This window comes from Balaenoptera ricei, chromosome 15 (genome assembly GCF_028023285.1).
Source record: "Balaenoptera ricei isolate mBalRic1 chromosome 15, mBalRic1.hap2, whole genome shotgun sequence".
NCBI lineage: Eukaryota > Metazoa > Chordata > Mammalia > Artiodactyla > Balaenopteridae > Balaenoptera > Balaenoptera ricei.
In genome coordinates, this window is record NC_082653.1 from 1,006,883 (window position 1) to 1,029,316 (window position 22,434).

Sequence of the window (22,434 nt, forward strand, 5' to 3'; positions counted from 1 at the left end):
AACAGTGCCCTCCCCGCCAACAAACATTTTCACCTGGAATCCACGGAGCCTGACCCAGGGCCCAACACTGGCATTGGGAAGGGTTGAGGGGCTGCACCCAGCTCCAAGGTGACACTCAGGACCAGGAACGGCAGTGACGGGAGGGGGCTGGGCCCAGCTACTGCAAAGCAGGCCCAGTGCCGCCAGATCCTGGTTTCTCCCTCCCCTATTCTGTGAGGCGGTGACAGAAGTGTGACTAGACTCGGATTCCAGGAGGCCGGGGATCCCAGTTTACACGTATGCCCTAGGCCCCCCTGCTGAGCAGGACCCACCAGCACCTTCTGGGTCCCGCATCCCTTCAGGGCTCGAGCACTGAGACCCCAGACGGCTATGTTCCCATGGGAAGGGCCGTCTCTCTCACTCTCTCCAAGAGTTTACAGTTTGCTGTGGGTTAGAAAGAAAGGTGTTACTCTCACATCCACACTCACGGCAGCAAATTCACAGCGGCCGAGAGGTGGAAGCAGCCCGGTGTCCACCGATGCATGAAGAGCTGAACAACATGTGGTCCAGCCATACGATGAAGTATTACATGGACTTAAAAGGAAGGAAATCCCAGCACACGCTACAGCACGGATGAACCTTGAGGACATCGTGCTTAGCGAAATGAGTCAGTCACAAAAGGACAAATACTGTATGATACGTTTCCATGAGGTCCCTAGAAGGGTCAAGTTCATAGAGACAGAAAGCAGATGGTGGGCGCCAGGGTCTGGGGGAGGGGGAGAGGAGAGTTCCAGTTTGGGATGAGAAAGTCATGGCGATGATGGTGGTGACAGTTGCCCAACAAGGTGAACACAGAGCAACCCTGTGCTGCACTTAAAAACGGGCACAAGGACACACCTGTGTCCTGTGTCCTGAGGAAACCACCCCGCTGTGGGGAGTTTCCCAGGCAGGGCTCCCAGCTCAGGACAGCACAGCCTAGAAATCCACCCGAGGTTTCTCAGGAAAATCCCCAGCGGAGCAAACAGCGTGGCCTTTATGGTAAATTAACATTCTGGCTGCATCTCCGTAAACAATTAGGCCAAACCTACAGAGGCCAGACTCACTTTGTAATTGAGAATCTTTCTTTCAGATTCTTTCTGATCACAAGTGGGGGGACTGCAGGAGAAAATCTTTGCTTACATGGAAAATTAGGAGTTGTCTGATTCTAGAATCTACACAGCTGACAGCTACACCAAGCAGCTCCGACACAGACGCACAGGCGGGGTCTGTCCAGAGCGGGAGCGAGGAAACCCCACCTCGGCTGCATTTGCACATCTGTGTCAGCATCCTAGAGGATCAGTACGTTTGTTCTTGGCATTTTCCTTTGACTGTTTGAAACATTTTGCTGGTTTCCTCGAACGAGTGAAATAAATCTTTAACACACGTTTATTCTTTTCATAAGAAGGGCCTTAAATAACATTATGGTCTTCTTTTTAAATAGTTTAATAGTCATCATTTAAATAAGGCTTTGGTGTGCTTTTCCATATTCTCATAGTTTCTTTTCTCTGCATATACATCTTGCAAAATCTATTATTAATCCGTGAGACGACCGGCCCCTCTATTGTAAACAAGGAGGGGGAAAGACAAGGCGGAGCGGTGGGTTCGCTGGTTCCAGGGCGTGTCCTGGCCAGGAGCGGGTGCCCACGCGCCCTCGCCAGGCACCAGGGGAGCAGGACGCATCGCCAGTGCCTGGGAATCCATGGGAGGGGACGCCGGGGGCAGGGTCCCCAACGATGCACAAGGGCCTCGAGCCCCCACTTCTGCCCACCCATCGAACTGGGGGGCCTCAGCTTGGCTGCTTGGAGAAGCGGAAACACCACAGCCCTCCCTGGCCTTCTTCTAGAGCTGTGGTCCTCAGCCAGGGGGTGGGTCCCCCGGGGACACTTGGTGATGTCAGGAGACAGGGGTGGCTGTCATGACTGGAGGGGCTCATCTAGTGGGTGGGGGCCAGGGATACTGCTAACCCCCCACAGTGCACGGGACGGCCCACCACAGAGCACGATCCGGCCCCAAGAGCTGAGAAACAGAGCCAAGCAGGTTCTGGGGAGAGACTCCAGTGGGGCGCCCTGCCCTGCAGTGACACGGTCCCGGGGCGGGCTGACCACGTGGGGCTTGTACGGATCTACGAGGAACAGACCGTGTCTGTGACGAAGCTGCTGCTACTAAAGATACTGAGCCACCCACCGTGAGGTGCCACCAACCCGGAAGGAGGCCGCTACCCGCAAGGGCGGGGGCGCCGGACGGCACCCTCCTGCGGGCTGAGGCTCCCCCTCTGCTCACGCCTGGGCCAGGAGCAGGGGGCCTCTAAGCTGAGCGCTGTCCCCGAGGCTGATGGCGCTGGGTCCTCGGGGACAGTGGGCCAGTCGGCTAGAGGTCCTCATGGGCGGGGCTCAGGTCCACCCGCTGGGCCTTCCCGAACACCAGGAAGGTGCAGAGCCCGAGGCTGCTGATGGCTGCCACCAGGTTGAACACAGACGTCCAGGAGCCCGTGGTCTCGATGAGGTAGCCACCCAGGCACACGCCCACGACTCCTGCGCCCTCGAGAGGGGACAAGCAGGCGGGGTGACAGGCCATCCCGCCCCTTTGAGGACAGCTTGGAGAGGAGCTGAGGGCGGGGGGGCCTGAGGGCATGAGCCCCCGTCACTGTCACCCAGGCACTCGGCCTCTGGGGACCCTGGACCTCGGGGATTCACTCACATCTGTGGGTCAGGTGGTTGGGGACGGTTATATGCCATCGGAAGCATGAGCACCGCGGAAGGCGGCTCTGTGCTCTCCCGCGGCCAGCTCTGGGGTCTGGGCTGCCCCCCGCCACTGCTCTGACACTGTGGGGCCCCCCCGAGGGGTGCCACACCCCACCCTGAGGGCCGAGGCAGCGGAGCAGGTGGGAGGACACAGGCGTGGGGTGGCGCCCCGGGGAACTCTGGGTTTGAAACCCGCAGGCAGGGGACCTCAGCCCACTTCTCACCTGCCAAAGCCCCAGCTGTGTTGGCCACACCTGGAACAGGACCGAGAAAACGAGGACCAGTCAGCGGAGGCCCACTGAGACCCTCCCACGGCTCACCCGCCTGGGGGTGGCCCCGGGGGCCCTGGGAGCGGGGGGGAGAACAGGGTCGGGCAGCCACTTCCTGTCCAACAAGGGGCCGAGGTCCTCACCAAACAGGAAGCCGGCACAGGACGGGGCCAGGTCCTGGATATTAACGGAAATGCCGCTGCGGGAAGAGGAAAGGACGCCGGCGAGTGACCACAGGGTGGCCGCCACCCGCCAAGCCGGCGGTCGGTCCTCCGATCACCTGGATCCCGGAGGCTGGCCATGCCCGGAGCTCAGCCCCAGCTCAGCGGTTACGCGCGGGACCCACTCCCAGGATGAAACAAGACAGGGAGGCAAGTTTGCTTGGACTCACGCTCATTTGCTACCCGATAATTTGGAAAACGACATCAAGGTGCCGATTCCCAAAGCAAGTCAGTGCAGTTTTCCTGACTAAACACTGAGCTGCTGCGCAGGCCGGGAGGCCTGCAGAACAAGGTGTGGAATCCGATGGGCTCGCTCCCTACCTTTGGTTCAAAAGATGCTGCTTGGGGACCCTCATCTCCTCTGCCAGCCCCTCCCCAAGCACCCGTTCTGTTTTCCCAAAAGGCCCAGGTCCTCGCCGGCTTGATACCCTGACTGCCTTCACCTCGTGGCTCACTTGTGGGGGCCTGCCATGCGCCCGCCCTCCATGTGCGCCCCGAGCCAGGGGCCCAGGACCCGGGAGCCCAAAGGCAGCGTGGGCGGCTCTGGTGGACGAGGTACCTGGCCCTTACCTGTGGTTGAAGGTCTGGAGGCCGATGGAGGCCGATGCAAAGACCACAGACTTACAAAAGCTCGAGGTGTGGCCCAAACACAGGGCAAAAACGCTGGACAGGCCGAGGCCCATCACCTGCGGGAGAGACGAGTGGGGACGGGGTGGGGGTCTCGCCCCTTCCTGGGCTGCCTGGGCCACGTTGCACGAGGGTCGGTGGGGACCCCTCCCAGGCTGGGGCCTGCCTGGAGGCCGCTGGGACGAGGCTGCACGAATTATCTGGGCCCTGCTGGTCGTAGCCCATTCGACGTGAGCCGACCCGGGCCCCAAAATGGGCACCAGGACTCAGGCAAGGGCCTCAGGTCAGCCAAACCTGTCCCCAGCACTGACCCACGGTGCCCTCCAGCCACTGTGCCACACCAGCCCCCTTCTAGGTCCGGGGCCCCGGGAACAAAACAGGGATGTCTGGAGGGAGAGAGCCGTCCCACGACCCTGCTACCTGCATGAACTTCCGCACAGTGATGGTCCTGTAACCTAGACGGGGAGACCAGGAGACATCCTGTCAGCCCATCTGTGCTGTCCCATTCCCCGACGGCACCCAGAGTGGGTCCCACCCTCACGGCCGCGGGGAGGGAGCGGGGAGAGGAGGGCCGTGCTGGGCTCGAGGTGGGGCAGCCTGCATCACTGTGAGCCATGCACACACGTGTGTGAGTGCGTGTGCACTTAGAGGGTTCCCAAGGCCGAGGCCTGGCAGACGCACCTGAGGAAGGACACTCTATGGTTACAGAGTGCTTTCTTTGTGTTTCTACCAATTTTCTAAGTTTTCCACAACGAGTGGGTGGTTCTTCTGTAACTAGGACAAGACTGACGTTTAAGGACACGCAGTGCAGGGTCGCGGGGAGCGCGCGTGTCTGCGGGACGGTCATCCTCGGGGCGTGTGCACTCGGGTCTCAGGCCTGAGACCTTTGACCTCACCAGGTGCCCTTTCCTCCTCTGAAGAGGCTTGGGGGCTGTGTCCAGCCCCCGGGTGGAGGAATTACACCGTCGCAGTGTGACTGTGTCCCAACGTCCCCTCATGGGGAAACAGGCTGGGAGGTGACAAGCTGGAGGCAGTCATCAGCAGAGTCAGGCCGGGAGCCGGGCTCCAAGGGCCCACCTGGCTGGCTCTAAGCGCCAGGGGTCCCACTTTCACAGCCTGGTCCTCGGGGGCGTGGCCTCGTCCCATCGCTACAGGTGCACCCCAGGAGGGGTGCCTCTCCGCCCCCCAAAGTGAGGCAAGGCCCAGGCATGGCTCCCTGACCGGCCCCTCCCCCAGGGCTCACCCTGATTGATGAGACGGTCTGAGAGAAGCCCGCTGAACAGACTGGCAGGAATGGCCACCAGCCAGGGCACCACGTTGAAGACCCAGCCCTGCAGGGAGGAGGGTGCAGGGGCCTCAGAGGCCGCCAGGGCAGGTGAGCGACCACGGGAGAGGACGAACAGGCCAGGCAGCCGCCCACGCCCACCACTGCCCACCAGGCTCTCTGTCCACAGGCTGGGCCTCCGAGATCCTAACTCATCCCCGACCTTGACTGAGCGCCGGGCCCTCGAGCGCTGTCACCACTGCAGGCAGAACCTCCCTCATGGCTCCCCACACCCGGGGGGCAGAGCTGGGGGGCCGCACCCCGCCCAGAGTGTGCAGCCAGGGGGTCCTGGTCACCAGAATTGGGAGGGCGGCCGGGCGGCCGGGGTGCAGTCAGCCAGGCTGACCAGCAGGTGACATCTGTGCCCACACCACGGCCCCTGCGTGCCCCCACCCCCCCGGAAGGACTGTCCGCAGACGGGCGGGCAGCCGGGGCAGCAGCTGGGCCTCTCCTGTGTGCACCCAGGTGCGGGCGCTGAGCCGAGAGGCGTCAGAACCGCCAGAGCTCAGCGGAAGGAACCCAGGGCCCCTCTGCATGTGCTTCGCGGCGCCCCCCAACCCTGCGAGCTGCCGGGCGGCCAACCCACCTTGGAGCCGGGGAAGGTCTCCTTAAAGAAGGTCGGCAGCCAGGAGAGGAGGATGAAGAAGGAGCAGGCCGCCGAGAGCTGGGAGATGATGGCCGCCCTGGGGGGCGGGGGCCAGGCTCAGGGTCCACACCCCCCAGCCCCCTCCCCACACCCGGGCAGCCAGGGGCCTGAGGGCGCAGAGCCCAGAGTGGAGACGCCCCCGCGTGGGCCGCTCGCCCTGCGGCCGAGGTCCCCAGGGCCCCAAACCCCATCCCCGCAGCAGCCCGGCTCACCAGACAGAAGGCTTTCGGAAGAGCTGTCTCCAGGGCACCTTGGTGTGTCTGGACACCGGCAGGCCCTGCGCCAGGACGCCCAAGGCCAGGATGAGATCTGAAGGGCAAGGCATCTCCACGTGAAAGCCATTCAGAGAGGGTGGACGGCTCTGCCCCCACAGGCCAGAAGCTGGGGGCGGCTCGTGGGTCCCCAGCTGCGCCTGGGGGCCATCCTGTCCTCTCCGCCAGAGCCTGGGGTCGGCAGCATCTGCCTTCGAGGGTGGACAGTAGTGTTGGCCATCTGTCTCCTGAGTCCTCAAACCCTCCAGGCCCCACTCCTGTCACTGGGAGCCACCTCTACCCCTGCAATCTGCCTCTGCCGGCTGGGCAGCCCCTGCACATCTGCGTTCACCCAGCGACTCTCACACCAGACTTGACCGTAGCCGGCTGAGACTCCGGGAGTGGGCGTCTTCTGTGAGGCTCTACCTAGGGGATCCTGGGGCCCCCGAGCTGGCCTGCTCTTGGGGGTTCGGTGGCCGCTCGCTGGAGGGGACAAGGCGCCAGGGCCCCCGCCCTTCCCAGGCAGCAGCGCGTACCTTTCTCACCCAGCAGACACCTGTACACATAACACACCCACAGCAGGGTGAGCCCACCCGAGAAATAGAAGACGCTCGGCCAGCCGTACCGGTCCAGGAGCAGGGAGCCCACGGCCCCCGTCACCAGCGTCCTGGAACGACAGGGAGGGGCGTGGCTGGGACCCTCGCTTCACTGGGGCTCAGAGACGTCTCCGAGACCCCCACCTCGGATAAGCTGAGTCCCTAGAAAAGAGGGCATTTCTATCCCCTGTGAGGCAACTGCCCGGAAGGCTGGTCCCCCCGCAGCTTGCTAGGGATGTGATAAATGGAATATTTCCTGCCATATCAACAAACAAAGGATGTCACAGTCATCAACGATCGCAGCCCTCCAACGTGAGCCGGTGAGCCCTGAGGAAACTCAGGGCTGAAGAGAATACCTGCCATCCAGCAGCCATCAGACTGCAGCCACTCCCTGCGGTGAGCCCTGCGGAAACTCAGGATGTGAAAATACAGGACACAGGCCCCAGAGAGCTGAGGTGCACATCAAAGGAATGATTTCAGTGAGCCCAGAATCTTGCATCTTCCCAGACATAGAAAAGCGCTAAATCCCTAAACTTGAGAGATCGGGTTTTCTTTAATTAACAATAATTTTTTGACCATTACCTGCCCTTTTGCTGCCAAACTCCTCTATATCCTGGCTCCTCCCCTCACCTCCTGGGAGCATTTTCTCTGAAATGCTGTCTCCTGGGCTGCAGCCTTCATTTTGCCCCAAATCAAACTTAACCCGCAACTCTCATGTTGTGCATTTTTTTAAGACAGATGCAAGCTTTCCGGGGACTCTCGGTGCCACGGGGGCCAGCGTGGACGTGGCAGCCGTGACGTGGCACAGGGGTCCAGTGTTGCCCTAGTATCTCCTTACTAGGCCTCCCAGTTGGCCTACAGTTGTGTGTGGATCCTTTTAAAATGAAAAAGGCAACGAGAAGACAGCGGTGACAAGAGTATGCTGAAACATAAGACCTCCTCACGGTTTTCAGCTGCTCATTTCGGAGAGGATGAAATTTCAAAAAGATTTCAAAATGCAAAAACAACCACCCAACCCAAACGCCTCCCCATGTCCTGCCGATGCTATTGTCCCAAATATGCCCTTGGGGCCACCCCTCCCCTAGGCTGGCCTGTGTGTTCAGAGGCTACCCCCCAGCTGCCCCCCACCTGCTGAGGCTTGGCCAGCAGACAGTTAAAGAAGAAAGAACGAGAAAGGTTTCCCCCAAGGCCAGTGGCGGGAGGCCTCCGCTCTGAGCCTCCCTTTCCCCACCTGCGGGGAGGGGGTGGGCACAGTCTCTCCCTGTACCTCCCCTGCACCCCACCCGCTGCCCGGAAGGCCCAGGTCACCCAGCGAGAGGGGATTTCAGATAAACAATGAAACTCTCCTGTCCGCATATTGCTTCTCTGAAATTCACATGTCACTGGGCCCCCTGGGTTTCTATCTGGGCCGCTCCCAGCCCCCCAGTAGGCACCCCTCACCCCTCTGCATTCTGCCTGGACCTCGGCAGCAGTAACGTGAGGGGCCTGAGCCCGGGGGTCGTGAAGCCCCGATAGGACAGCAAGACGTCCTTCCAGCCCCAGTGTGGTCGCCCCACGGAGGGTCTGGCGCTCTGGGGGGTGCACTGGGGAGGGGCACAGGTCTGGACCTTTCACGTCTGGACCGTGACGGGTACCCTCTGGGGCGAACGCAGGCCACCCCCCCCATCGGGACGGGCACCCCATCCAGTTCTGTCAGCACAGATGGAAGGGAACTTAACACCCCAGCCCATGTGCCAGAGCCCCAAAGCTCTGGTCACCTGCCGCTGGCCCGAGAGGGACAGAGCGTGCACGGAGACGGGGGGTGGCAAGTGCCTCCCAGAGCACAGAGTCACCAGACCTGCGTCACCCTGTCCCAGATGTGCACGTGGCCTGTCCCCACCAGACGCACCGAGGCGCTCTGCCAGGCGCACGCCCTTCGCCTCCCCACACCGCCCCGCCCCGGCTTGGCCCCCCCCAGGCCAGGACTTACCCAAACTGGGAGCCGGCCCCCACGGTGCTGTAGGTGAAGGCTCGCTCGCTCTCCCGCACCTTCTGGGACAGCAGGCTGGTCAGCGCAGGGAAGTAAACCCCTGGGGCGGCAGAGAAGGCAGAGGCCCGCGTGGAGCTGTGTCCCAAGCTGGCCCGCGGGCCCCGCCAGGGTGGCCGGCGGAGGGGTGAGACACGGGCTGGAAGCTCTGCGGGGCCCTTGGTGATTATTCAAGCCCGGGTCTCCTTCCTCCCGCTGTCACCCCCAGGGACCAGCAGGACTGGGCTTTTCCCAACACTCAGCTAAGGAGACACTCAGCTTGGGGAGCGGGGGGTTCGCTCGAGGTCCTGCCACCAGGACGGCTGCAGGGGGACTTCTGGGCCCAAGCTGGCGCTCCTCCACTGTCATGCCAGCTCCCAGAGCCACACGGCTCCAGAGTCCTGGCACCAACATGCAGAAGCACACACACAGGTGACAAGTGACAAGTGCACACGCACACACACTGACACACACGGTGCTTGTACGTCGGTGAGACCTGAACGGCCCCGTGGAACTGCACTGCCAGGTCCTGGATGTGACATTGCCCTGTAGCTACGTGAGATGTCACCACACAGAGGTGGGGGAGGGAGCTCGGGACCACCCTGTACATTTCACTGCAACTTCCTGTAAAGCTATAATTATTTTAAAATCTAGTTTAAAAAAAAAAAAAACTGCATTGGCGACTGCAGCTCTTGCTCGTTACACTGTGCTTTTCTCCAAAAGCACCTGGGGAAGCTCAGAGGCCAGGGCACATAGGGACAGGACTTGGTCCCTGCCTTCCCTTTGGGGCCCCGGGCCCCTGCTCACACCGTGTGGGGAGCACGTGGGGTGAATTCAAAGGAGCGCAGGCGCTGGGCTGCCTGGACCACCAGGACCACCTGTGGGCCGGCCCGGCGGGGCTGATCAGCAAACAGGCAGAGGCCAATTCCAGGATGTACATCTGGGGTCCTGGGGGTACGGGCTAGAGGCCCACGCCCTACCAGAGCTCTGGGAAGTGGGGAGGTGTGGTGAGGAAGGGGTCACGTCCAGTGGACGGATGCTGTCAGATGCCAGGCCGGTGTAGGGCAGCTCAGAAGGCCGTCCCACTCCCTGGAGGGTGGGCGTGCACCCCTGCCACCAGCTCCCCCAGGCCACCGGAGATCTTTGAGGGGGGCTCTCTTCAGAAGTGTAATATCCCCAAAGAACGAGAGCAGGGGGCTTGGGAAAGCTGGCATCCCCTCAGCCTGCTGGCCCGGCCAGCACGGGTGTGGCCTCCGACTGGCAGCACACAGAAACTGGGCACGTGCCCACCATGCGGCTGGTGGAGCCGACGGTGCCGCGTGGCAACCTGGCTGACACCGGATCCCTGGAGCGGAAGTTTTGGCAGAGGAGGACACGTGATATTAAAACGTGCCAGCCAGACTGTGAAGTGACTCTAGACACGGAAAGTGCCTTGGGCGCGACGGCATCGAAGCACAAACAAACCCCGGTGCAGGGAAGGGAAGCCGAGAGCCGGCAGCCCGCCAGCGGGGACGGCCCGAGCTGTCCGCCTGCCAGGCGGGAGAGCCCATGACCTCAGCAGCAGCAGCGCTGCAGCACTGATGCACCCGCTCTGATCTGAGGCACACCACACGCAGGGGCACACACGAGGACACACGTGCACGCCCATGAGCACCCACCTGAACACGCGCCCGTGCACACAGGTACACATGCACGTACGTGTGTGTGCACACACCCCCGTGCACACACTCCCCTTGCTCTGCGGCACGTGGGCCGGAGGTCCAATGCTGGCAGCATGGGGGCAGCCCCCTGCAGCCCCCTGCAGCCCCCCTACCTTGGAGCAAGCCCATGAGGACGCGAGAGAAGGTCATGAAGGCCAGGTGGGCGCTGCCGAGGTGGGAGAGCAGCGGGGTGGCGGCGGTGATGAAGCCCCAGGCGGAAGCCGACAGCAGGATGACCTTCTCACCTCCGATCCTGCACGGGGCACAAGAGGGCAGTGGTGGGGAGCTGTGCGGCCGGGCTGCAGGCCGGACCAGGAGACCCTACCGTGGAGAACCCGGGGAGGGGGCCGGCGCCATCCGTCGCTTGGAGCTGCCCTCTGGGGTGGGCACTGCAGCCATATCCCCTCTGCAGAGGAGGCCGAGGCTGAGCGCGCAGGGTACAGCCTGGTCCCTCTGTCCCCACGGGCCCCAGAGCTGCCTCGGTGGATGCCGGTTGCTCCCCAGGGAACCAAGCACCCAAGACGAGCTGAGCGCCGGCCCCAGCCCACCCCTGCGCGGACCTCGGGTCTCCCAGCCCCCGTCTTGCTGTGGGGGGGCCTCCCCCCCATTCCCTTCCTAGGAGCCACCTCCCCCAGCCCTGCAGCGGGGGGAGGGGTTACCGGTCCCCCAGGTGGCCACCCACCACCTGAGTCAGGCAGTAGCCCCAGAAGAAGCTGCTGAGCACGACACCGGCCTCTTTCTTGTTCCAGCCGAAGTCCTGGCTCATGGTGGCGGCACAGATGGGCATGCTGGCACGGGCGCAGTACAGCAGGCATGTCCCCAGAAGCAGCGCCCCTGTCCACACCTGGCACTCGGGTCTGGGGAGAGAAGGGCCCGGTCAGGCCCAGGAGAGGCTGTTGGATGGGGCACCTCGGCCACCTCTCAAACGTCCACCTGCTCATGTCTGGTGACTCCTGGGAGAAACGGGCAGACACAAGAAACGATGCACGGGGTCCCTCAAGCAGCAGAGGTGGGAGCGCCCGGGTGGCCGTCGCAGGGCAGGCTGAATAGCCGTAGCTGGGGAGGTGCTGCTCTCCGGGACCCGGGCTCTCGGTTTCCATGGATCCAGGGCCCAGGAAGGCAGCCAGGCTGACAGCGGGTAACCGGCCAAGGGGGCGATGGGCTGGGCAAGAGGACCCCAGCCGCGGCAGAAAGGGAGGGTACCACAGCACCACGGGCCCCCGCAGGGTCTCCAGGAGAGCTGGGTCTGCCCAGCAGACCACCTTGGGGCAGGCAGGCCCTGGGAGGAGCCTGGTCAGCAGTGAGGCAGCCCTGGCCACCTGGGAAGGTAGCCAGACCAAGTCCATACGGTCCCCAAAACTCCTGGCCAGCACCCTCGACTGTCAGTCACCAAACCAGGAAGTCAGAAACTGCCAGAGCCCGGAGGAGCCCAGGAGACTCAAGTGCCTGTGGGACCCTGGGTGGGGTCCTGGGACATCGGGGGAAAGTGCAGAACCTGAGCACAGCATGGGCTTCGGTAGCAGTACTGCCCACGGCGGTCCAGCACTGAGGGGGACAGATGGACACTGACCTAGGACGTGAATGGGGGACACTGGTGTGGAGCGTGTGGCAGTATGTATTGCCTTTGCGGTAGCTCTGTAAATCTAGAACTGTCCTAAAAGACAAAGTTTGGGGAGGGGGGATTGGTGTTTTTTTTAACGAAGAAGAGAGAGAGGAGACTCAGTGCTCTTTGTGCAGGTGGCGGGGCGGGGGGGCCCACTGGGGGATGGCCTGGGGGAGGGGCACCACTAGTGACTTGCGATGTCTTTGCACAGGGCGGGGACGTCCCCTGAGGGTGGGGGCCACAACTGGGGGGTGGTGGGTCGGGAGAGTGGACAGGCCTTGAAGAGTCTCAGTGGGGTCTTGGGGGTCCTGCCTGCACCTGGACCCACCTGCCCAACTGGGGCAAGGGTTCCCCCCGGGGTGGGGAGGGGGGGTGGTGGCGTGAGACGCACGAAGGGAAGAAGCTCAGGCTGTGGGGAAGGCACCGGGCAGGGGCTCCAAGCCCGAAGCGGCCCGAGGCATTAGTGCTGTACGGCCTTGGGGAGGCCACTGGGCAGGTGTCCAGGAGGGTGAGGCCGGCAGGAGCCGCACGGGCGGTTCTCAGAACAGAGGGAAGGATGTCTCTCACCTGGCGGGTGGAGTCTCACCCTCGCTCCCCAAACCCCTTTGGACCCCTGTCTGGACCTGGCGGGGGCTCCCCCAGCCGGCCGGGCACGTGCAAAGAACAGCCAATGGGGCCCAGGGCAGTGGAAGCTTGGACTCCACCTGCGGACACGGGCAGGTCCCCTGCCTGTGGGCCCCACCCAGGCTCGGGCTGTGAGCCGACTCCGGGGGGACAGTCCAGGGTGAGGCCAGGACCACCCCGGGGAGGGCCGGAGCCCTCGCCTGCACACCTCCCGGGGGTGAGAGACCTCGGAGGCCCTGAGGATCTTGCCCGCTGGCAGGCGGCACCCGTACCAGGAACCTGATAAGTGGGCGCGACGGCCGTGTCCATTATCTCCGGGGCAGGACCGCTGGGCCAGCAGCGAAGCGGGGCTGCCCCCGACCCCCTCTGGCCAGCGCCCTCCTCCTGGCAGGGTGGACCCCGGACCCCTGGCGCTGGGGGAAAGTTTCGGGGCGGGAAGGAGCTGCTGTCCTGGACCTGGTCACAGCCGGGGTGGGGGGTGGGTGGTGGCACATGGGGCCCGTGCGCCAGCCTCCCGAGTTTCAGTTTCCTGGGTGAAGACGGGCTCATGTCCCTGATGCCCAGCTCCTTCTCGGGTCAGTGAGCAGCAAGGTGACCCACCAGTTCCTGGAGCCCCAACAAGGAGCTGTCGACTGGCCAGCGGGTTGGGGGAGGCCTGGCACCAGTGTCCCCCTCGTCCGCGGGCACCTCCCCCTGGCACATCAGTGTACTTTTCCACAGTCCGGGGAGCGAGTCAGGGAGCCTTCCCCGTGTCTCAGGCCTGCAGAGGCCCTCCCTGTCCCCGCTGCTGCCCTCACAGCCAGGGAGCTGTTGCCCCCCAGAGGCTGCAGCGTCTGGCAGTCCCACCAGCGGAGACAGCTGATTCCAGGCTCGAGCCCCTCCCTCGGGGGGTTTGGGGTGAATGAGCCCAGCCTGCTGTCCCCAGACAGAGCCGTGTTTGTGGGCGGCGCCCGGTTTGGAGTTTGGGAATTACAGTCCAAAGTGCTCTGCAGCCCTCAGTGATGTGTGTGGTCTGATGTGGTGACCATCTCTCCCGGAGGAGAGACTTGGGTGCCGTTCTGGGCCCTGGCCTGACTCGGGGAAACCCGCCCTTCCCTGTGCCTCAGTTTCCCCATGTGCGCTGGACCACGGATTTCAAACTGGGTCTCTGGGTGCCCGGAGGGGTGCCATGGGTGGGGCTCCCGGACAGCACTCTTGGACGAGTTGCTTTTTATACTAGAACTTCCTATATGAGTCCAGTGGGAAATAGTGTCCCGTGCTGGAAAGCCTGCCGTTCTGCAGTTCCAGGAGCCGGCCGCTGGACCGTGCCTCGGCCGAGGCTGGGGGGCTGCTCCCTTCGGAAACTGCCCAGTGACCCTCAGTGACGAGGGAGGGGCCATCATGCCCCCACCCGCCTTCCTGGTTCGTAAAGTGTGCCTGGAATGACTCAGAAGCCAAGGCGGTGAGGACGACGGTAGCACAGCGCATGCGGCAGGTCTCGGTGACCTCCCCCCTGGAGAGGCTAAGGCGGAGGGAGGGGGCGGAACCCCACGGGGCAGCTCGCGGACTCACCTGGGGCCTGGTGGTCCCAGATGCTAGTTTCCTTTACAGAACCAGAGACTGTGAGGGGCGGGGCGGGGGCTCTGCCAGGCCAGCGAGCCCCCAGGAGGCACCGGCTCAATCAATGTCTGAGTTTATGACATGCGACCCCTGGGGGCTCAGGGCCCGTCTCCTCCGCGGCTCCAACCGTGGGGATGATACCCTCAGTCCACCCTCTTGCCCCCCGTTTCCCAGCCCAGCACTTCAGGCCTTCGCGGACACAGCTCCCTCTGAGCAAACATCCCACCAGGCCTAGCGGGAGGCACCGTCCAAACTGCCCACCAAGACCAGCCCAGCCGGCCACCCGGGCCCACCGGGATGGAGCCAGCAGAGGACTCATGAGCCCAGCCCTGCCTGGCCTCCGTCCAGGGCCACCTACACGGCCCTGCAGGCGAGCCCTCGGCAAGCGCACACACACGGGTTGGTGCACAAGGGGAGCGACAGGGGCTGGGGAGCAAGGCTTTCAACTCCCCACGAACAGCCACAGCCCGAAGTTGCCTTTAAAAGGAAGTTTTATTCCTTTATGTGGTCAGAGCGGCGGAGGGTCACCTGCGCGCAGTTGGGACCGTGTCCCCGGCACCTGCCCCTCCCTCGGATGCACTGTGCCGGCACCCTGGGAGCCTGGCTCTGTTTGCTTTCTGGGTGGGAAGTCCAGTTAGAAACAGGGGAAAGCCAGATGAGACTGACCTGCTCTGGAAGGTTGGCAGGGCACCGAGAATACGGCGCTGCCCCCCGCCTCCTTGTGGCCCTGGGAGGTCAAGAAGGGCCCATCATCTTTCAGGCAACCAGCCCACTCTGAGTTTAAGGCACTGGCATGGGACCCCCTCTGGAGCTGGGGGGCCAGGTGCTGTGTGCTTCCTCCCTGGGCCCCGGAGGCCCCCGCAGCCCTGGCCCTGAGCTGGCGGGCAGTGCCACTGGGCGGGCAAAGGGATGTCCTCCACAGCTGCTGGGGACACAGAACAGGCCAGCTGGAGGCCTGGCTGGAGGGGGTGACCCAGACACGGCCAGCTGCCGGAGGCCCGATTAGGACGCCAGACGCAGAATCCTGGACCTGCAGACGGGCTTGCTAGGAACACGGAAGGTCATGGCAGAATTGGCCACAAAAGGCCTGAAGACCTGCCTCCAGCCCACTCTGCCCACTCCCGAGCCTCGGGTCTGAGCCCCCAGCTCTTCAGGGTGCTTCCTGTGAACCTTCTAGAACCTTCTGCATCCTGCAAATGGCCCCTGTGCAAGAGAAGCACCCACGGCTGAGCAAACACAAGGTCACGTGGACCCTCGATTCAGAAAAGGGAAATGCATCAGTGCTGGGGGCAGAGGGCAAGCAGGGGCAGAGGGCAACCGCCGGAGAGAACGTGTGGGCCCAAGGCTGCCGACGCCCGGCTGGGACGTCCCTGGGGAGTGGCCCTGCCTCGGGGGTCATCCACATGGCGGCAGCCGCCCACGGGCGCCCTTGTCACGATTCTCATCACCTCTAGCCACTCGGGGCTGTGAAACACCTTTTCCCGCTGAGCCCCACTCCACCCAGGACCCCCGCTACCCCACCTGCAGGTGCTCCTTTCTAAACTGGGCAGGGAGGGAGGCGGTGAAGGCAAAGCCAGCCAGATCCAGATCCGTTAAAGCATAACCAAGAGGGAAGTTTGCAAAACATTCTTTAGAGGTCCCGGCCCTCTGCCCAGCTGGCTGCAGAGCCGCCTGCCACCTGGTTCAGCGGGGCCTCGCCTCGACAAGGAGCAGGGCGGGGAGACAGCAAGGGAGCAGAGGCAGGCCGCAGGGCGCTCCCCAGTCGGGCACGCCCGCATGCCTGTCACCCTCCTGGGCACCTGGCAAGGAGACCCCGTGCTGTGATTTGGGCTTTGGTGCTCCCGCCCTCACCGGGCCCTGTCCCAAGGGAGCCTTCTGGCTTCTGAGGCCTTCCTGTGACCAGCTCTGGGAGGCGGGTCCTGCAGGCAGCAGGGCAGGCCCCCGGGGACTCGGAGCTGGAGGTGGACGGGCCTGGGGTCCACTGGAGGACCGGAGGGAGCTCTGAGCCACGGGTGGCCTGGGGGCTGCTCTGAGGGCTCGCCTCTCGTTCCTGGCCGCTGTGTGAGTCGTGCTGGTGAGCAGATCCCTATCCCAGGGCCTTCTGCACCCGGCAGTGGAAGGGGGTGACCTGCCCGGGCTCTTCCTCCCCCACAACCGACACCCCTGCGGGGACCTTGTTGGCATCACATCTCTGGCACACGACGACGGCAAGGCTCAGCCAACTGCTGCAGGTGCCGGCGTGGCCCCCCCAACCCCCCCCAGCCCACTGCCTGCCTGCACAGGTGGCACTCAGTGGGTGGTCACAGGTTGGAGCTGTGGCCTGTCAACAGGTGCAGTCCTGGGGGGTGGAGAGGCCGTGCCTGGGAGCCACCCCGCCCAGCCAGGCAGGCCCCCCAGGACAAGACACTGCTCGCACCACCCCCGGGACCGGGGCAGCCTGGAGAGAGTGCAGGGGGCTCTGGGTGGGTGGCGGGTGGCACTGGCCCTGGATGGAAGGCGGGAGGCGTGGAGGTGTAAGGCCCAGGCAGAGCAAAGGTGCGGGGCAGCAGGGAGCCGTCTCTGCCCAGGACGCCCACTCCCTCCCCTGACCGCCGCCCCGCCCCCAGCCCACCCCCCCACCCCCACCGCGAGGCCCCACCTGGACCACTGGGTGTCCTCGGCCGCGTCCCTGCGGGCCTCGTCCGGGGCTGGCTGCATCAGGCGCAGACGGCGCGGGCACAGGGTGTCTGGGGCCGCTCCCGCCTGGCCGACCCACCGGGCAGCACCGCCCAAGTCCACGTGTCAGTCCCAGCGGCGCTTCCGTCCGGCGTACTCCCAGGACGTGTCGCCCCCGGACGGCCACCGCGGCGGCGGGGCGGGGCGCGCAACTTGGGTCTCCGCCCCGCTCACTCTGTCGGAAAGGCCAGGCCTGGCGCTCCCGCGGGCGGGCGGGTCAGACCCTCGCGCCCCGGGGCCTCCTCGCTGCCGGTCGCGGAAGTTCGGGATGGCGCGGGCGCTTCCCCTGCAGGCGGCAGGAAGGATGGGGCTTCGGAGGGGCTGAGCCGGAGTGATCCCAGCCCGGACACATTGCTGGCAGGGCGGCCTGAGCGCACATCCACAAATGGAGGTGGGGTGGGGTGGTCCTCACCTCGCAGGGCTGCCTGTGCATCAGGTGACAGCTCGGGGTACTCTCACCCGTGCAAGGACAGCAAGACTCAAGGGGAACCAATTTTTAAAATGGATCTTTGAAGGTGGGCTCCAGCCCTGTGACCCTGGGCGGCCCAGCGCTCGCGGGGGCGGGGGGCGGGGGGCTGAGTGTGCCGAGTACGGACACGTGCCGGGTCCCGCGCTGAGTCCTGTGGGTCCTCACTCTCAGGGCTCCACCTGACCTCAGAAGGCTTCACGCCCACGTGCAGCGCACAGCCAGCACGGAGAGGCTGTGACCGTTGGGACACATAGGAAGCAGGTGGATTTCCAGGCGATTCTGCTTCCGCCAGCTGCCCCCTCTTCACCCTGCAACGCCCCCTCCACCCGCTACCCCCTCAATCCATCCTCCACACGGCAGCCTGGCGAACGTGGCCACGTCCCACCAGGAGGGAACCCTCCGAACCTACACCTCGGGCCTGGGTCTCCCCCGCCCTGCTCCATGTACGCTTGCCAAACAAACTGATGTTCTTCCATCCATATGACGCTCAACAGGGCAGAGGGATGGTGTTGGAGAGAGGTGCATCCCCCCAAAGAGCCCACGACTCGGAAAAGTGTGAGAATCGTTGTTCAGCTCAGCTACGATAGTACCCCACCCTCCTCCTGGCAGTTCATTCTCACCCACTGCCCGAGGCTCTTTGCTGATGATTTTACATACAGACCTAGAGCCACACTGTGGGGGGCATTTGTCATTTGCCTACCCAAAGCCCCTCTCCTCCTGGAACTGACGTTCCGGGGCGTGTAGACGAAACACAAAAAGGAGACTAAGTGGGGCAGGGAAGGGTGGATTCTGCCGTGGGATGGGCTGAGAGGCGCCCTCAGAAAGACATACGAGTCAAGTCTGAGAGCAGGGAAGGAGGAGGCGTGCGGGCAGGGCGGGCGGAGGCCCAGGGCCAGCTCCAGGACCGCAGGGAGCCCAGCCGGGTGAGGAGGGGGAGACGGGAAGTGGGGACAAAGTGCTGGTGAGGTCATTATTTGAACCTTACAAACACTGCTGTTCAACACTTCTGTTTTATGCTCAGGATACAACAGAACACCCAGAGATTAAGGACTCACCAGTCCCACGAGTCTGTGGCCAAGCAGGGGCCAGCGCCCCGTCCCCTCACCCTGGTCAGGGTGGTCAACGGCCTTCCAGGCTTCCGGCTGACTGCCCACCACCTCCCTTCCCACCCCTCCAGCCCCGGCGTGGCATCCTCCGTGACTGCTGGGCTGGCTTCACTCGCGGAAGCCAGCTGGTAAAATTAGTGTGACTGTAAGACACCACAACCTGTGGGGGAGAAAACCTCATGGGACAGGGCACGCGGCCGAGTCTGCGGAGAGCGGGAGCCACGACCGGAGGAGGAGACGTCCCTCCGGCCTCTCCGGTGACTAAGCTTACGTGCAGCCCAAACACGCAGAGCGCCTCGGGGTCCCGGCGGCCAGGCGCGTCCCCGGCTCCAAAGGCGCGCCGGGGTCTCAGCCTCGTGCTGCCGTGAGCCTGCTGCTGCACGGGCATCGGACGTGGGGAAAATGCAGCCGCTCAGAAAGGTTCACGTGGGCAAGTTCTGCTCACGTCCAGTCGCTGCTCCACTTGGTCAGAGCTGGGGGTAAACGAGCCCGGCAGACTTCCTTCTGTGCCACGGTCGGATGTGACCGTGAACCTGGCCTTCCAGCTGGGAGACTTCCAAACCGCAGACAACCCGAGCCCCATGTTCCTATTTAACTCCCCCCCCATCCCCACAATGGGAAACACCGCCATGCTGTCAGCACAGGGTTACGGTGATCAGTGACCCCAGACCACCCCTCCCCCCCCCCCCCCACCGCTGGGGCTGGGCCAGTCTGCTCACCATGGAGCCGTGGCCGGCGTCCCGCAAAGGCAAAGCCGCTCAGGACGCTCCACCCGCCCCAGCGAGTCATGCCAAAGGCCCACTCGAACCCCGTGCCCGACGTCTACGTAAGTAAACCACCACAAGGAAGGGAGAGCCTCGACGGCATATCTCGGTGCTAAGGCACAGCCTCCAGGACGGGCAGGCCCCGTGCCAGGACCAGCCCCTACCGAGCACCCTGGGCGAGGTGAGCACAGAGCCAAGGGCTCGGGGGCATCGCCAAGGGCCACCTGGCCGCCCCTGCGAGGCGGGAGAGGTCCCTGCCGTGGATCAGGGACGGGGGAGGGCCCTCCTTTCCTGTCCCCAACGCCACCAGCGCCGACACCCCTGCGCGTGCCCGGCACGGGGCCGCGCTCTGCACCCCGCCCGTCGCCCTCCGGCTGCGTCCAGGGTCCCACACTGGCCTTCCACAGAGGGTGCGCGGGAACCCGCCCCGCTGGACGCCAGCACGGGCACCACGGCGGCGGCCCCGGGCTTGCTGGAGCAGCCCTTCTTCTTTGAAGGTTTGGAAATTTCATACGTCACAAAAAAATTACTTAGAATGTTCCAATGCAGCTGAAAGTCATGCGGTGGGCAGCCCGACTAGCTCCATCTCCTTCACAAAACTGAAACGAGGTGCCCATGCAAAAGAGCAGACGGCAGGTTTCAGAGTGGGGATGGAGCCACAGCAAAGCACGGACGCACGGGAGCCAAAGTTCCCCCACCCTTCCAGGTCTACATGCAAACGTGTTAGTGTGGCACGGAGTTCTTTGTTCTTATTAGAACGTTGTCGGCGGGGGGCGGCGGGGGGAGAGCTTTCAGAGGACCACTCTGAGAAAAATGTGCAAACTTTTACTATGAAATGAAGAAAAGGCAGCAAAGGCAACCTATTCTGCGTTTTTCAGAAGATGTTGTGGGCGCTGCACGCATGCGCCCCGGGAATCGCCTGGAATGACAGAATCAGAGGGGCACCAAGTGCTAGGGCGGGTGACTGCTTTACACAGGCTCTCATGCGACTGCTGCCAACAGTACAACGGACCGTAAACCCGAAAGAGCAGTACGTATTTCTGAAATGGAAACATACCCGCCGTCAGGAACAACACGCTTGGTGTCCAGGGGCTGGGGGCGGGCAGCCCAGCCTGCAGTCACCACACCTGACGCCTTTAATCTGGTCTTTTGTTCAGACTGAGACTTGGCAATAGTCACCCGGAAAGGAGTCCTGCCCTGTTATCCGGAGGACGGCAGTGTCTTTTAACACAGAATGTGTACGATTCTCTCTGAAACTCCTGGTTCTGCCACGCTCCTCCAAACTAACAGCAGAGATAAGTGGGAAAGTACAGACATCACACTGCTTTAGAAAAGCTGCCCTCCACACGTTTTCTCTGCATGTCTGTCTTCAGAGGGCATCTTGGCTGGACGGCGGAGCCAGCCCTGCGACCCCCAGGCTTGCTCCCGGCATCTCAGTCCACGCCAGGACCGGTCCCAACCAACAGCTGCCTTTTCTAGAAACTGGAAAACTTAATTCAAATGGCAAAATACATTAGCTCTCATTTGCTTTGCGACAATCCCTGTGCTCTGGAAGAATCCAGACTAGGGGTCATTCCTCATGTGACTTCACAACATCAGGAACACAGAGTACCAGAATATGCTCACATTTTATTTATTTCAAGGCACTTTCCACCAGAAAGTGTAAAAAGAAGAAATAAACTACCCTGGTAGAACATTACATTTTAACAAACACAACAGCGAGATCCAAATGAGACGAAGCAGAAAAATCAGCATACTTAATGTTCATTACCTTGAAATGGCTTAAGGTAGTTTGCTCGCTGAAAAAACAGAGACTGCAAAAAAGAAGAAACAGAGAAATCTGCAAAGCCGCCCCCTTGAAGATTTCCAGCCCATGGGGAAGGAACTAAACCCCTTAAACAAAGGTAAAGAGCTGAAGAGTAACATCTGAATTCTCCGAGTCTGGCCAGCACCCAGCTCACGTGGGTTTTAGCACTGGCTCATCAAGTCACTCACTGACTTAACTGGTGAATAAAATAGCAACACTTCTCATAAGCATGTAACATTTCATGCACGTGACAAACCCCATTCAGGTCCTGACAGTTTATGGATGATTCTTGCCCATTACTGTACATCTCAAACCCTCTCCTTTGAAAAATATTTCAAATTGATGATATATTAATTATGCACATAAACAATCTTATATACACCAATAACAAAGGATTAGGAATATGCTGAATTACCTGGTGCTTTTAAAGAAATGTAGTTTTATGTCTACTTCCCTAATATTTTTCTTCCAGCTTCTGCTGTATTAAGTCTTAATTACCTGAAGATTAAAACCCCCTTTCTCCCTAACTTATTTTTATCCTCAAACCTCAGAGAAAACGATCATACGGAAAGGTCACACCTGAGGCTGACGACCGAGAGAGGTGAAACTCATCACTTCTGGGGGTAAGGAAAGGACACCCCCCCCAACCCTCACAAGGTCCAAAGGGCAGCATGAAGGGCCAGTCTAGGGCCTGAGTGGTCTATTTGCCTTTGCACCCGTGACTGAATTACACAACCCCCTGGGGAAGGAAAATCCTGCCTGAAGCTGTACCCACTGAAAACCAGTGACCCCGCAGACTCAAGTGCAGGTCGAAAGTGAGTGGTAAGTGGAGGGAAGAGCTGGTGCCACAGATGCTTCAGGACAAGCACTCGGGGCGTCGGAGGCAGATGCCCGACCTCCCCGAGGACCTGCCTCGCTGTGCAGCCAGGCCCGTGGGCTCCCCAGATTCGGCTGCTAATGGCATTTCTCTCCATCGAGCCCGGGTGCCAGCACAGCCCACCCTGCACAGGGGTCAGACGAGGGAGCACTGAGTCTCAGCCACGTGGGCGCTCCCACCAGAGGACGAACAGGAGCCACCAGCCCCAAGAGCTGCGTGCGCTGGGGCCCCTTCCACCTCCACCTCCACGGCCTCGCCCAGGGGCTGGCAGCTCTGCAACAATCCACGAAAGCCCTTCCAGCACTGGCGCCCCGGGCCGCCTGCCACAAACCCCAACACCCGAGCCTGCATCTGGGTATCACCGACCGCACTGGGTGCGGAGCAGGGGACAGATGTGAGGGCACAGAAGCAGGACAGGCACAGAGCCGGCTGACGGCGTGAGAGATGCTGAAGTGCAGGTGACAGAGTCCAC

The 22,434-nt window shown here is 62.5% G+C and overlaps 1 protein-coding gene across 2 annotated transcripts; it reads right to left on the reverse strand.

Moving 5' to 3' along the window:
- Positions 1–1,443: 1,443 nt before the first annotated feature.
- Positions 1,444–17,047, reverse strand: SLC17A9 (solute carrier family 17 member 9). 2 transcript variants are annotated; one of them, XM_059897303.1, is made up of 13 exons: positions 16,863–17,047; positions 11,058–11,255; positions 10,512–10,651; positions 8,663–8,762; positions 6,634–6,764; positions 6,059–6,155; positions 5,787–5,883; positions 5,120–5,207; positions 4,297–4,331; positions 3,820–3,935; positions 3,172–3,227; positions 2,984–3,013; positions 1,444–2,549 (listed from the first exon to the last, which is right to left on the reverse strand). In XM_059897303.1, exons 1-13 carry the CDS (start codon positions 16,919–16,921, stop codon positions 2,386–2,388), a joined length of 1,311 nt encoding a protein of 436 aa, XP_059753286.1. In that variant the 5' UTR covers positions 16,922–17,047; the 3' UTR covers positions 1,444–2,385. The 2 variants fall into 2 exon arrangements, with proteins under 2 accessions (XP_059753286.1, XP_059753287.1); XM_059897304.1 differs by having other exon boundaries at positions 1,444–2,556.
- Positions 17,048–22,434: the final 5,387 nt, after the last annotated feature.

Excerpts from the sequence above, each read along its gene's own strand:
- SLC17A9 (XM_059897303.1), bottom strand. The coding sequence starts at position 16,921 with ATGCAGCCAGCCCCGGACGAGGCCCGCAGGGACGCGGCCGAGGACACC. Across the intron at positions 11,256-16,862 it reads GAGGACACCCAGTGGTCCAG|ACCCGAGTGCCAGGTGTGGA; the intron begins GTGGGGCCTCGC and ends TTCTCTCCCCAG. Across the intron at positions 4,332-5,119 it reads AGACCGTCTCATCAATCAGG|GTTACAGGACCATCACTGTG; the intron begins GTGAGCCCTGGG and ends CTCCCCGTCTAG.